This window comes from Sciurus carolinensis, chromosome 8 (genome assembly GCF_902686445.1).
Source record: "Sciurus carolinensis chromosome 8, mSciCar1.2, whole genome shotgun sequence".
In the NCBI taxonomy this organism is placed as follows: Eukaryota; Metazoa; Chordata; class Mammalia; order Rodentia; family Sciuridae; genus Sciurus; species Sciurus carolinensis.
This window is the reverse complement of record NC_062220.1, coordinates 131,439,868-131,454,455: the sequence shown is the minus strand read 5'-3', so window position 1 is coordinate 131,454,455 and position 14,588 is coordinate 131,439,868. Positions and strand designations below refer to the sequence as shown.

Below are 14,588 nucleotides of genomic sequence, written 5' to 3'. Positions count from 1 at the left end.
TTAACAGGGTTAGACAGAGTAGAGCGCTCACAGTGCAACCAGGGAGCTGAAGGCATGAGAAGCAGAAGCCAGTCAGCAGGTTCATGGCAACGCACCTGGCCGGGGCTCAGGTAGCAAAAGCCCCGGCAGCTTGAGGAACTGCATGGCTTTGGGAAGGTTCTCATGTGCCATTGATTCAAGGTGTATGTATTGGTCTTAGAATACAGAAATGTGTACACTATGTGAGGCAAGGATAAAGAATGAGGAACACAGTGTGGGCTCTGCAGTCAGGTGGCCTGGGTTTAAATTCTGGCCTGGTCACTCTCTGCTGTGTGACCAAAAGCAAGTAGTTTAACCTCTCTGGGCCTTAGCTTCTTCATCTATAGAATGGAGATAAGACAATATGGCGGTAAAGAGTCAGCTGAGGTGTGTGAGAGGTCTTAGAGCAATGTGTGATCCTTGACTGTTAGCCATTCGTATTTCAGGATTTAGTGATCAGGTCTCAACATGTTATTTCTAATTTTACAGACATTCTCTGCATTTCTGTATGATGACTCATTGATCATTTTGTTTTAAAAGATCCTGATTATGTTCAATTATATAAATATTCAGAGGAATATACACAATCCCTGTTTTGGGAAAAAATGCTGAAACAGCCTGGTCTTAACAAGTCATCAACGGAATCCAATACACAGAAGAACAATGGACACCGTTACGGCTTAACGGAGAAGAAATGTGGTAGAAGGATCAGATACAACACGCTGGCCGGTCACTGGGAACGTCTGCATTCCCCACGGCTGTTCTCCCACGACAACAGCACAGTGATCACAACAGGCCGTATATGTGGCCCTAAGAGTAGAACATATTTACTACTTATCTACAGAAAAAACATGCCAACACATGCCACCTACTGTCTGGCAAGCTCCCCATCCAGAAAAGAGGCGGGGATGTTCCACGCAGCTATGCTTGGACTAACGTCAGGTTAAACAGGACCAGGGGCCTGGTGACAACGACGGGACTCCTTGGAGCTCTCAGCCTGAGGGGCGCTGGGGTTAGCAGGAGGGGGAGGGCCGGCCACCCTTCCCAAGCTGTTCTGATGACCTCTTCTCCCTAAGTCAGTGACCCCTCAACAGATTAGGAATATTCTGGACCCACTAACGATATGGCAGGTATACTATCTACTAGGAAATCTTGTTTCTTATAAATTTTACATTGGTAAACTGATTAACCCATTATCTTTTATGGAACACCTGGAAAAACTTCTGCTGATCAATTTATAGGTGTCCCATAAAATTTTTATTGGTTTGTATAGGTGTCCCACATATAAGACAATGGGACACATTCAGTCAGGCGAAGGCAAATGCCACACCCTCTGCTCCTAACCCCAGCATCTCCCGCCTGTGCTCCTACAGCCCTTTCCTTGGCCTTTTTGCTCTGCTCTTGGCTGGCCAGCCTCCGGCTCTCGGAGGCTTTTTTTTTTTTTAAACAATTAAGAACTCAAAAGTGATCAAATCTTAACCACAGGCAGAATGAACACACTTTCTTTACCCTCCGATCACACTGGAAAAATATTTATAAGTAGAGACTAAAGTCCAAGAAAAATTCTGAGCTGTCACACACGTGTCATGTTCAGGAAGAACAGCACTTCCTGTGACTCCTGAGAGGTGGGCAAGGCCACACCTGACTCCAGTGACACGAGAGAAGAGCCACGAGGAGGCACATTCAGAAGCAGCTACCCCCTCGCCTTGGTTCTTACCGCAGTGCCAGAGAAAAGGCCGCTGTTAAGGTGCCCTTGGACAGACAAGGCCGGGGTCTGGCCAGGCCTCGGGTTAGCAATACCTGAAAAGAACATTTAACTGGTCAGGGGACAATACCAACTTTATGTGAGCTCATATATTTAAAAAGAAGAATAAAAAGAAAATGAGTGCTTCTGATAAAAACACAGATTTGCAAGGTGTCCTGAAAAGGAAGGAGAAAAGGTATTGGGCATAGAGGTTGTTTCCGCTATGCTCCCCACTTTAAATATGTTGATTAAAAAAATAATACACAGTTAAAAAAAATTCAACAGCTAAGCTTGGCACAGTGGCACGTGCCTACAATCCCAGTGAGTCAAGAGGCTGAGGCAGGAGAATCACAAGTTCAAGGCTAGCCTCGGCAACTTAGAGAGACCCCAACTCAAAATAAAAAATAAGAAGGGTTGGGGATGTGGCTCAGTGATAAATTGCCTCTGGGTTCAAAAGTAAAAAATAAAAATATAAAAGTAGAGAGCTGGGCATGGAGTCATGCACCTGGGATCCCAGCTATTTGGGAGGCTGCGGCAGGAGGAGCCTGAGAGTCTGGGAGTCAGGACCAGCCTGGGCAACACAGCGAGGTTCCACATCTTTTTTTTGGTTCCACGTCTTAAAAAGAAAAAATTAACAGCTAATAAAGAGAATACCTGGCTTAAATTTCAAGACAGCACAGCAGTTAGAAGTTGTTCAGAATTAGAGTGTCGAGACGACGTCTCCTCTGCTGAGATAAACTGTTGACAGACCACGCTTTGTTGGCATGCCACCTCACAGGGTTGTCACGAGAACATGTGACCAAGTCAGGAAACAGCCCAACACAATGCCAGGCAGAAGGGCAGGTCGCATCAACATTACTTATTAAACCCAAGAATGTCACAGTACTCTCAATGTCAGCTGGGTTTCTGACAATTCCTGTGGGTATGAACTGGCACAATAAGGTGCAGAGTGGACAGAAGGCCGAGGACACAGAGAGAGAAACAGAATCCTAGACACCAACCAATAAGGAACTTGAAGGAAGAAACCCTGAGGCCTCCTTCTTGAATTTAGATTTCAAGAGATTAGATTTTCTCTGCAGCCACAAATACAGAGCATTAGGAAGATCCTAGGTCACTGTCCTCCCTTTACCTGAACCACAGGCAACCCAAGGTAGGTGGAAGATACAGAGGACATGGAGCATTAGACTCTTCCTACAAAATGTGTTTCTGCGAGGAGGGCATCAGACATGCCGAAACCAAGGTGAGCATCCCAGTTCCGGTCTTGGAGTGGGAGCTCATACGGGAGATGGGGCCACACACCTGCAGCACAGAGTAAAACCCATGCTGGTTGAGATGTCCCATTATATTTGCACAGATGTGGTTCATGGCTGGTCGAAGGTTCTCACCTAAATGAAAAAAAAAGTTTGAAGAAAAAATTTTAAAAAGTCTCTTGCCATAATGTGACCTGTTAATGTGGGACAGGAAATTATGCCCTAGTCCCATGGCCATAAGGAAACACAATGCTCTCTGGCTTGCTTCCTGTTCCCTTAGGTCTGAACCAGAGCACAGGAAGGCGCTACCTGGAATTCTATCTGTCCTGGAAGGCAGGACTCAAGTTCCACCTTGTGGGAGCTGGTCCTTCCCCGCCCTAGTGAGAAGGCACACGGCTGGCTCTGAGCTCCTGCTGCACCACCTCCCAGGGTCTGGCACGTTATGCTTTCTCTGGGTGCCTCCTGTCCTGGCTAAGTTCAGAACTCAGAATTTTTTAGACCCCCTCCCAGAGTCCAGGATGGTCCTAGAACAGGTTCTCCTTGCTCACCTGGAGTTTCTGCACAGTCTCCTGTTTCCGGTTTCTCCCTCCTCTCCACTGGAACTCCAAGTCTCCCCAGCTGAGCTCAGATATCAATCCTTTAAGAGTGCCTGAGCCCTTCCCAACCCTCTGAACACTGTCATTTCCTTTGGACTCTTCTGAGCACTTACCATATTTTTGTCATTTTATATATGGTTATCTCCTGGTATTTATGGGAACTGGTTCCAAAACCCTCCTTGGACATGAAAACCTGTGGGTGCCCAAATCCCCTACATAAAGTGGCATGGTACTCACATATAACCCACACATTCTCCTGTATGTTTTCTTTGTGTGTGGGGGTGAGGAGTACCATGGATTGAACTCAGGGGCATTTGACCACTGAGCCACATCCTCAGTTCTTTTTTTGTATTTTATTTAGAGACAGGGTCTCACTAAGTCACTTAGCGCCTCGCTTTTGCTGAGGCTGGTTTTGAACTCGAGATCCTCCTGTCTCAGCCTCCCTGATTACAGGTGTGTGCCACCACACTATAATTTTAAATCACCTGTAGATTACTTATAAAACCTAATATAATGTCAGTTCTATGTAAATAGTTGATATAATGTATTGTTAAGGAATAATGATAAGAAGTCTACATGTGCTCAGTACAGATGGAATTTTTTTTCAAGTATTTCTGACCCAAGGTTGGTTGAATTCACAAATATGGAAAATGCAGAAGTGGAGAGTTGAATGTATGAGTCACTTCTATTCATTATTTTTCCCCACTAGACTTGGCATGAGCACCTGAAGCCCCTAGAGGACAGTGACCTTTTCTGTTTTCTTATCACTATATCGCCAATGCCTGCATGGTGCCTGGCACATAGTAGGTTATCTGCTGAATAGATGTATGAAATGAATATATGAAACACTTAGGGTAAGTTTTCAAGGAAGGAGGCAGCTTTACAATGCAGGTTTCATGGGCAAAATAGAATTATTTGCTAATGATTTTCCAAATGAAATGACAAAGCTTAAGTAAATACCATCATTTGCAGGCTGAGACACTGTGGGAGTTACAAGAAAATGAGATCAGAGGAACACGAGGCCTTTGAAACCAAATTCAAACAGGGGAGAGTGTAATACCCAACACTAATGCCTGGTCAGGGGCTTCCTACTGTCCCAAGGTCTTCCAAGGCCTGTGGTGGCGAAAATGCTTCTTACAAAGCGGAAAAGGTGCTCTGCACTCACTATGGAAATGCCAGTTAGGAAAGGTTTTGAAACAAGTCCTACTGACCTTTTCCCCGGAGGATTTTCCACGTCGAAGTGTCTGTGAAGGTGACAAGCATCGTGAGGTACAGTGTGATGAGTCTGGAGTCTTGCAAGATTTCAGGCTGGAAGGACAAAAGGGGTCAGACTGACTCGTGCCCTCCAGCCCCTCACGGTGGAGTGCTCACTGGCAGCTTTCCTGAGGGCATGCAGACAGGAATGTCGGAGTCCGAGTCACACGGCTGTCCTTATTCCCTTGCAAAAGGACCACCATAGGAGTCCGATAATGAGGATTTCGGCACACTACTGATTGACCACAGAGTCAAATGCTCCTGGGAATGGAAAGATGACCATTCTTGGAAAAGAAGATGATGGAGCATGGCTTGTCCTAAGCCCATTTCTGCCCATGTGTTTGACACCGCAGCAAACAGCAGAAACGGAACTGGGCCTAACAGGCTCTGCGATCCAGCTCCACCACTTACTGGCTGTAGGATACTGGGCATTTCTTGACCTTTGTCTTGGTTTCCTTATCTGTGACTAGGGATCGTAACATTTATTTTGCTCATAGGGTGAGGAAAAAATGGATCAATGCATACAACACACCAAGAACAGGGCCAGGCACACAGTTAACTCCATGTATTGTTGCTATGATTATAATGACAGTTCGCTGTCTGGCAATAGTCAGTCAATCAAAATGCCTGACTGCTTTCTAGGCTCAGAGACCCTATAGCGCATACACTGGGAAGGACCCCGAGACCAACAAATTCAAACCCCTAAGCTCAAAGAGAACAAAAGAGGGGCAGGTGTGTTCAGGGACACATGGGAAATCAGCAGCAGGGTTAGGACTGAATTGCAGAACTTCTGGCTCCAGACCCAATGCCTTTTCTCCTGGTTCCTGCTTCTGCACATAAACTTAAGTTTTCAAAGTAGAAGGGTCTCATTTCAAAGAGAAAACTGCTGTAGGATACAGAAAGCAGGTAGGAGGATCTGTTTGGCTCCAGTGAAGGCAGAGGAATAACCTGCCTGCTTAACCCTGAGACATTTCAGTAGAATCCTAGGACCCCAAGGAGCAGAGGATGAAGACCCTGCTCCATGCCCCAAGGCCTCACCTGACAAGCTGCCTGCGTGCTGCTGGCTTGCTGTCTAGGCAGGGTTACGGCCAAGAGCTATCCTTGAGAGCACCAACACGCATGGCTGGGAAAGGATGGCTGCGAGGATCTGGGGACACTGGCTCCACTGCTCAGCTACAACCTGAGTCTTGGCCAAAGCTCCAGCCCTGAAACCCTTCCAACCCCATGTGCAAAGTGGACGCTGCTGTTGTGTGACGGTGGACAGGGCGTGCACAGGACCAGGCTGGGACAGAGGCGGTGCCCCATCATTCTTACCACTTGATGGGTTGCAGGGTCAGGATCCCACTTAGCCTTTAAGACTCTTCCCAAATTTTTGGTCAAGATAGTATGGACGTGAGATCAGAATGGCTAGCTGCCATGATTACAGAAGAGAATACAGTGACCCCGAAAGTGAGCAGAGAAGAGAACTGGAAGGAGAATCCAGAAGTCCTGGTTCGAGTCATTCCCAGCTGCCACACTTCACAATACACTCTGTAACCAAGCGTTCTTCCCTTGCTTTGCCTGCTGTATTACCAGCTGCACTCATGTTGGGTTTCTGTCACTTTTAATAGGAGGCCCAACCAGTACAATAACTCAGTCCATAAAACATTTATTACATCAAAAGAATGGGAGAGACGACAGGATTCCCCAGCCTCAAGACTGTAGCAATTAGTCCATGTTCAACATGCCTTCTTACCCAGGAAGGGCCAAAATGATCACACATCTACCTTGTTCTCTCCCAGAACCATGGCTCAACCAAAACTTCTTTTCTAGCCTCTGACTGACCGATCTCCAAAGCTATAACCAATGAGGGAATAATGGGGACTCTGAAAATACAAACTAAAGACTCCAGGTGAGAATGACAGATACAGTTTTAGTGTGTGTGTGTGTGTGTGTGTGTGTGTGTGTGTGTGTGTGTATGCACACGCGCATGCAAGGATACGTGTGTGTTTGGGTGTTTTACCTTGAGCTGCTCAAGAAACTCACAGCAGTACCACAGGATGTCCTTGATTTGTTTAATCCACAGGAGAGTGAGATCCTTGGAAAGAGCGAGGGATACGTACCACACCTACAAACAGCAAAAAATAAAGGGCTGTCAGGGCAGTTACAGGGGTCATTCTACATAGGGCATAACCACTAGAACTGGGGCTATCAGGTCCTGTGCCAGACAGGACAGTGGAGAAGAGTGGACAAATCAGCAGCCCATAGGACTTATTTTTAATACCAAACCCAAAGATAAAATAGCTTAGGAAGGGAATTTACTATCCTCAGTAAGATGCAAGGGCAGAACATTGCTTCTTGCTCAATAAAGACAGAGGAATCATTCGCATTTTGTCAATGTATTCCATCCACCTATTACTTATTTGCGTGTATGTGTGAAGGAAAGTCTGAACACTCAACAGGAACTTTCAGAGCCAAATGAACTAGTCCTCAAGAGTTTGTGGGAGATTTTCTAGCCCCTGACCCACGTACCTTAGGTTCATTCTCAGCATCCATGCTGCTCAGGATACAACGACACAACTTCTCGAATCTCTGCAGAGGCAGAAATGAGCTTATAAATTCCCACAACTACAAAAAGTGAGGAAGAGAGGGGAGCATACAGCTGATGGGCACCTGGCACTACAGGCAATCTGCCCTGTGATCCATGTGTAGTCATGTTGAGTTCCTTCTACAGATGTGGAAACTGAGGACCAGAAAGGTGGAAGACATGCTCTTAAATGAGTGGCCCAGAGTCTGGCTGAGCTCTACAGATGTGCTTTTGGTGCCTTTGACATAAAAATTCAGAATGAAGCTTCTTTTGAAAAACAAAATTCATCTGGAAAACTGGGCTTGGAGTTCTGCAGCCACCTCCTGAATCTGTGCCTGCCGGTTGGCCATGGGGAGTATCATGGACACTGACTTCTGCTTTGTTGCCATCAGTGAAAGGCTACTGTATCATCCCTGATATGCAAAAGGAAGAAAAGTGAAACTAAAGAACAGCTTATACTTGGTACTAATCCCAGATCCAACCTTGAGAATGGCATGGCCTCCAAGTTCCTCCTCTATAAGATGGGGGCTCCCCCTCTACAGGCTTGTCTGTCCTTGTCCATGAGTCAGGGTTCACAGCCTGTGCTGTGAAGGGCTAGGAACTCCACAAGAGCAGACGCCTTGACTGTACTGCTTTCTTCTGGGGCCCCAATGGTATCCTTATACTGTTATCCATCACTACTGCTTTACTAGGATTGTATTTTCCAGCCAATCATTCCAATCCCAAGGCACCAACTGGTGTGTTGTGCTTGGTTTGGAGGATGTTAAAAAAATTTCAAATTAGCTGCAAACTTTTACAAATTAAGGATTAAGCATAATGACCCATATCTCCAGCTTCTCTCAAAAAAAAATCAGAGTACAGGTCAACCTCTGGTGGAGCCGAGGAGCAATGCTCCCTTTGATATCCTCACTACTACAGCCTGTCAATTACTGCTCAGTAAGATTTGCATTTCATACTTCCTTCTGTCTCACACAGAGCGGCCTTCACTCATATCCTGGTTCCTGTATGCTTGTGAAAATCAATGAGAAAAGGTCCCCAGAAGCACTGGGCACAATCCCTACAAAAATAAATCCCAAGAAAACAAAGTGACCAAAAGTAAGCACCTCATGGAGCTGCTATAAGGACAGTATGAGTTGGTATTTATAAAATACTGGCATATGGGAAGTATTATGTATGTATGCTATTAATATTTACCTCATTATCCTCTTTGATTTTGAACAAGAACAGCAATTTCCTGGCAATCTTGAAAATACAAAGTGCACTTCTTTTACTGGACCCAGAGTCATCTGCTTTAAAAAACTCATCAATCTCTCTCCTAGGAAGGGAAGGATTAAAAAAAAAAGGACATTTTTAATTAGGCATTCACAGCACATGGAAGGCTCTCAAGCCATGTAAGATAAAATTCATCTATTTCCTGTTACTCAGGAGTGAGAAAAATGTTTCGAGGAGTTCCTGACACCCACCTGATGTCTCTGTGCAGTCGACACCGACAGAGAAAACTCCGGACGTGGGCCTGAATCTCCACAGCTGCACGCTCTCGCTCCTTCTGCACCAGCCTTTCTTCTCGTGCCTGGCGGGCTCTGTCAATGAACCACGCTCTCGAGGTCTGAGAGACAGTGAACATGTTTGCAAACTTGCAAAAACCCTGCAAGGAAATAACAAGAAGCTGTGGTACTGTGTGAAAGACACATACAGAAAGGGGCTCAAGTGCAAAGGGTGGGCAGGGACCTGGGCAGCAGGACAGAGATACTTGGGACCCTCCAACACCTTCCAAGGGGCACCCAGCTCTCCCAGCACAAGTTTCAACTTCCTACCAATTCATTTCATACAACTCACCAAGACCAGGGGTGCCATATCCTGTATTCATTACATTTTCTTAAGAGAAAGAGCACAGTGCCTGGCATAGAGTACAGGCAGACGCTGAGTAAGTTTAACAAGTGAACAAAGCATGAAGCCATTCCAACCATAAAGGTCCAATTCAAACCAGGGAGCCTCTAGGTCGTATGTTCCCAGATATTTGAATTTTCTAGGGCAATTCACCATGTTTGGGAAACCAACAATAAGCAGTCAACTTCTATTTTGCCAAGACTTGAGGGAAAAATCAAACTTGATTTTTGTCACCCTCATTTAGTCATCCATTCCCTCAACAAATGATTACTGGTGCCTATGTGGTACACAGTGCAAAGAAGTTTCTTTTTTAAAAAAGGAGTTATTTTAACATTAAAAAAGGTACTGTACATTACTTCAGAATGCATGATAGTCCATTAAATCGAACATGTCTGACTTTATGTATCACTTATCTGTTATCCTTGCTGTTCTCATACTGCTAAGGACCAAGGAAGACTTTAAGCAGAATTTCTCCTGTCCGTGGACAAGTGCTTTTCTGGACAGAGGCTTTAAAGTACACGTTACATTATCACCTGATCACGACTGTCCGTCCCCCAAAGGGCACTTTAGCTAGCAGCCCAAAGCACACAGCAGTGATCCATGGAGGCTCCCACACCGAGATGGTCGTTAGATGCTGGATAACTCTTTTCATTCTATCTAAAATACACAACAGCCCCGCTGATGAGAACACCAAAACGACTGACTCAGAAATGCAGACTTCTGGGAAGTCATCTCTTCACCAATTTAATCCACTCAAAGGACTAACAATAAAGAAATATCATCCAGAATACAAAGTGCATGCTAGGCCCGTCATGAGAACACGTCCAGGGACTTCTGAGGCCCCTTTTCAACACAGATTCACAGTTGTCAAACAACTTACGGGCTCTACTAGCATGTGGGTTTATCACCAGCAACTCCTGAAACAAATTAAAGGAGCCTTGCCTGACCACGCTGTCAAGCGATCAACGGAGCCTGCTGCCTTCTGAATCACTCGCACTCTTCCAGCCCCACCTGCAGCGCTCACCTGAGGACCCTCCCGTGTAGCACAAGTGCTAGGTAACCATTAGTGACTTCCCACAGGACACACAGTTGGCGACGCTTCAGAGGAGCTTGCTGTTTTCTGAAAGAGAAAAAGAATCCAGGCTTAGAGTCAGGTTTTATAGGTGTACCATCCTATATCTTCCTGAGTATAATACAGCATCCATTGGTTTAAAACTTCAGTTAGCGTCTCATCCAAATGTTAGACCATCTCCCCAGTTCTCACAATTTGTAGGGAATAGGCTGAGAGTAATCTCAAAGAAGTTGCTGAATTTAAGTTTTACATGCTTGGTGATGCTAAGCCAAAATAGCACTTGAGAGGTGATGAAATGTTCAAGTCACTGGAGGTGGGCATGTTGGCACTTGCCGCTAAGGCCAGCAACGTGGGAAACTAAGGCAGGAGGATCACAAATTACAGGCCAGCCTCAGGGACTCAGTGAGACCTTGTCTCAAAATAAAAAAATACGATAAAAAGGACTGGGGAGCAAAGTACCCCTGGATTCAGTCCTGTCTCCTCAAAAGTCACTGAACATTGACATTTTTTCATGGTATAGAAACTTTTATGCCACAGGAGTGAAAAAATTGTTGCCTGTGAACCAACGTAGTCCCAGTTACCTAAGGGTAAAACGAGTGCATTGCTAGACATGAAATGGGGATGAAACGCGCCAACATGTAAGGCTGGTTAAGCACGGATCTGGGGTTTGATCTCCAGCGCTGCCAAAAAAAAAAAAAAAAAAAAAAAGGAATGGTTGGTTGGTTGTTTTGAGGTAGTGGGATTGTGGGAAATCCTCCTTAACTGGGTTCTACTTTCTAAAATTTTCCACATGGTATGGTGGCATAGCACAGGAAGAAGCAGATGGGCTCTGGGGTCAGAGATGGAGCCAGTCCCTAGCTCTGCAGTGCTGCAGGGACTCTCACAGCTCAGTCTTTATCTGTTAATCAGCTCAGAGGCCCATCATGAGGACTAAATAAGATCATGTGTATCAAGCACCTATGGAGGTGCTGACAGAGCACAGTTGGCAAGTCGAACCAATGCTGTTTTTATAGACACAGAATTTTTGTTTTTTAACTCTTCTGCAGAACTTCCCATCTGTAGTCACTAAGAATCTTTGAGTAGGAAGTAAAGCTGTCTCCCTGACATTTCCTCACCCATTACACATTTTCCTACCCTTAGGTATACCAAGATTTATCAGTCCTCAGTACTTGGGTCATAAACTCCTGGTCTTGTTGTTTAGACTGCATAATAGCTTCAAGCTCCTAAGAGATGCAAAAGGTATGGGGGTGCTCGCCTGTTATCCTAACAATTTGGGAAGCTGAGGCAGGAGGATCTCAAGTTGAAGGCCAGGCTCAGCAACTTAGTGAGACCCTGTCTCAAAATAAAAAAGGGCTGGGGATGTGGCTCAGCAGTTAAAGGCCTCTAGGTTCAATCCCTGACGCAACAACAAGAATAACAACAACAACAACAACAACAACAAAAGAAGAGGACTACAAGAAAAAAGCAGGGTCAAAGCCATGAGCACACAACATGTTCCTTATTAACAGGGGAGGCACAGGGATCAGGAGAGGGCACCTCTTCACAGTGGAAAAATAAAAATTTGTGTGCAAACTGTGTTTAAATATCTATGACTTTCTCAAAACTTTCATTTCTCCCAGGATTAAATCCCTTCCTTGAGATTACCATCCCCTCCCCAATGTCCCAGGTTGGTTTCTGTTCACACTGTTTAATAGTCTATTATACAGTTTTCCTCCCTCTTTCCTATACACCTCCTCCACTTGCATGGTTCGTACTATAGGTCATTAATCAAATAAAGCACACAAATATTAAGTACTTATTTTGACAAATGCCACTGATAATCAAGGAAAAAACTGTGCAACATAGTGATTAGAAGTAAACAGGAAAACATTATCAAGGGGTACCCCAAAACACAGCATGTGAGTTTTACTGTATTGTCATGAAGCTTACAATCCAGTTAGGGAAACAAGAATCCTATAGGGAGAAAGATAGGAAAACAAGAGATTACTGATCATTCAAAAAGGAAAATAAGTCAAGTGTCCTCTGTGTATAAGTCCTTTCTAAGTGATCTCATTTAAGGACAGTAACCCCAGAAGAGTCCAGGTTAGATCATTAGTAAGTGGCAGTATCACGGTTTTAACACTAATAGGATTATTTTTTTGGTACCAGGGATTGAACTCAGAGGCACTTAACCACTGAGCCACAACCCCAGCCCTTTTTTGTATTTAGAGACAGGGTCTCACTGAGTTGCTTAGAGCCCCACTTTTGCTGAGGCTGGTTTTGAACTCACGATCCTCCTATCTCAGCCTCCTGAGCCACTGGGATTATAGGTGTGCACCACTGTGCCTGGCACTAATAGGAATTTTTTTGTGTGTGTGTGGTGCTGGGGATCGAACCCAGGGCCTTGTGCATGCAAGGCAGGCGCTCTTATCAACTGAGTTATATCCCTAGTACTACAACACTTGTGTGTTTGTGTTTGTTGCTGGGGATTTGAACCCAGGGCCTCATGCATGCAAGGCAAGCACTCTACCAACTGAGTTATATCCCCAGCTCCACTAAAAGGATTCTGATTCTGCACTACCTCTATATTCCCATGAGACCCGCTCAAAAATCAGTGTTTTCTGGCTGAAGTAACTTCATGGAGAACTACAAAAGCACACGATGGCCCAGAAAGTATCATTCCCAAGGTGAAGCACTATAAGTACCAACTGCTGAGTGATTTTTTCCTGTATGTGGGGGGCCAGGTTTAATGACCATTTCTTAAGGGAAGGCTATCAGACAGAATACTAAATATACAGATATTTAGCAACCTTGTCTCTTCAACAGCTGCATCCTATTAGGTCTCAACAATCTAATTTCATTTTCTCTCTCTCTCTCTCTCTTTCTCTTTATAACTAGGGATTGAAACCAGGGACACTCTACCACTAAACTACAACCCTGGTCTTTTTTGAGATAGGGTCTTGCCAAGTTGCTTGACTGGTCTTGAACTTGTAATCTTCCTGCTTCAGCCTTCTAAGCTCCTTGACTTCGAGGCATGTGCCACCATGTGGCTCAATAGTATAATTTCTTAAATTCAGAATAATCAACAAAACTTGGAGAAACCATTAATAATACTAGGTATCATTTATTGAAAGGCACAGCCTGTTGTCTGAGGTAATAGACTAGGTGGGGTTCTATTATCAATCCAACTTTCACGTGGGGGAAAAGGAAATTTATACAAGGATCATGACTTTCAGAGTTCTCTGGGATCCTTCACTTGAACCCCAAAGCAATTATTTATTGGTAAGTAGATAAGATGCAGGGCTTCCCCATTCACACAATGGCAAAGTGAAGAGAGGCTGAGAATGCGAGGCTGCCCTTGGAGCTAGAGTTCAATTATAACCAAGTTTTTCTTTATTAAGAGCTGAGCGTCAGGCACGATACGAAAACGTAATATAAAACATTCTTTGTGAAACAATTACTACATTTTACAGCGAAGGAAAATGAGGATCAAAGAGGTGAGTGGGCTCTCTATATAAAGTCACAGAGCAAGCGAATAGGATTCGAACGCCAGTTTAGGTGACCCCTGAGGCCCGGCATGTTTCCTTAATACCAACCATCACACTTTTCGCGCAGAATTAGTCCCTTTATAAAAGTCAATCGCCTCAATAATGAGAAATAGAAAGAGCCGCGAGAAAAAAAAACAACAACACCCTGGAGCCCCCAAACCAGCCCGAAGAACAGCCCCTCTGACCTGTCCGAGCACAGACTCGGCCCCAGAACACGTCCCTCAAAGTCCTCGGCCCCACCACCCAGAGAAACGACGACCCTGGTCCTACTCGCTACCCGCAGGTCGTAGACCTTTATCCGCTCGAGGCCCAAGTGCTCTGAGTCCTGGCCACAGCTGCCGCCGCCTCAACCCAACACCCCAGAGTTCTGCCGGACCCCGAGAAGCGGCCCAGCCCCGACCGCCATATTGCCCCGGGGTGTTCGCTCTCCGAACTCCGCCTGGAATATCCGGTTCCAGGAAACAACAGTTCCCCCGAGCTTATTTGTCCGGGGAAAAAAAAAAACATTTCCTGCGTCTTGTCCTCTTTTTTTGGCAGCTGAAAAAGCGAAACATGCAGGAGTTGGATAAATGCCTGTCCCAGAGGAGGGAAGGTGGAAGCTCTTCTGTTGGGAGAGGTTGGAAGGAAAGTGGTCGACGTCTAGGGCCACAGCGGACGCTTTAGGAAGGTGCCCT

General features: G+C 45.3%; 1 protein-coding gene across 4 annotated transcripts in view; it reads right to left on the bottom strand.

Annotated features, from left to right (window-relative positions):
* Nucleotides 1-14,337, bottom strand: part of Ube3b (ubiquitin protein ligase E3B) — a 49,981-nt gene extending 35,644 nt beyond the window's left edge. Inside the window, exons 1-9 of one of the 4 annotated variants that reach the window (XM_047560827.1) lie at nt 14,207-14,337; nt 10,340-10,435; nt 8,892-9,073; nt 8,623-8,743; nt 7,374-7,433; nt 6,865-6,969; nt 4,820-4,916; nt 3,062-3,147; nt 1,736-1,818 (exon numbers count right to left, since the gene is read on the bottom strand). In XM_047560827.1, coding sequence (XP_047416783.1) covers nt 1,736-1,818; nt 3,062-3,147; nt 4,820-4,916; nt 6,865-6,969; nt 7,374-7,433; nt 8,623-8,743; nt 8,892-9,052 — 713 coding nt within the window. In that variant the 5' untranslated portion in view covers nt 9,053-9,073; nt 10,340-10,435; nt 14,207-14,337. Of the gene's footprint in view, nt 1-1,735; nt 1,819-3,061; nt 3,148-4,819; nt 4,917-6,864; nt 6,970-7,373; nt 7,434-8,622; nt 8,744-8,891; nt 9,074-10,339; nt 10,436-14,099 lie in introns of all 4 variants that reach the window. The other 3 variants (XM_047560826.1, XM_047560828.1, XM_047560829.1) reach the window with 3 other exon arrangements.
* Nucleotides 14,338-14,588: the final 251 nt, after the last annotated feature.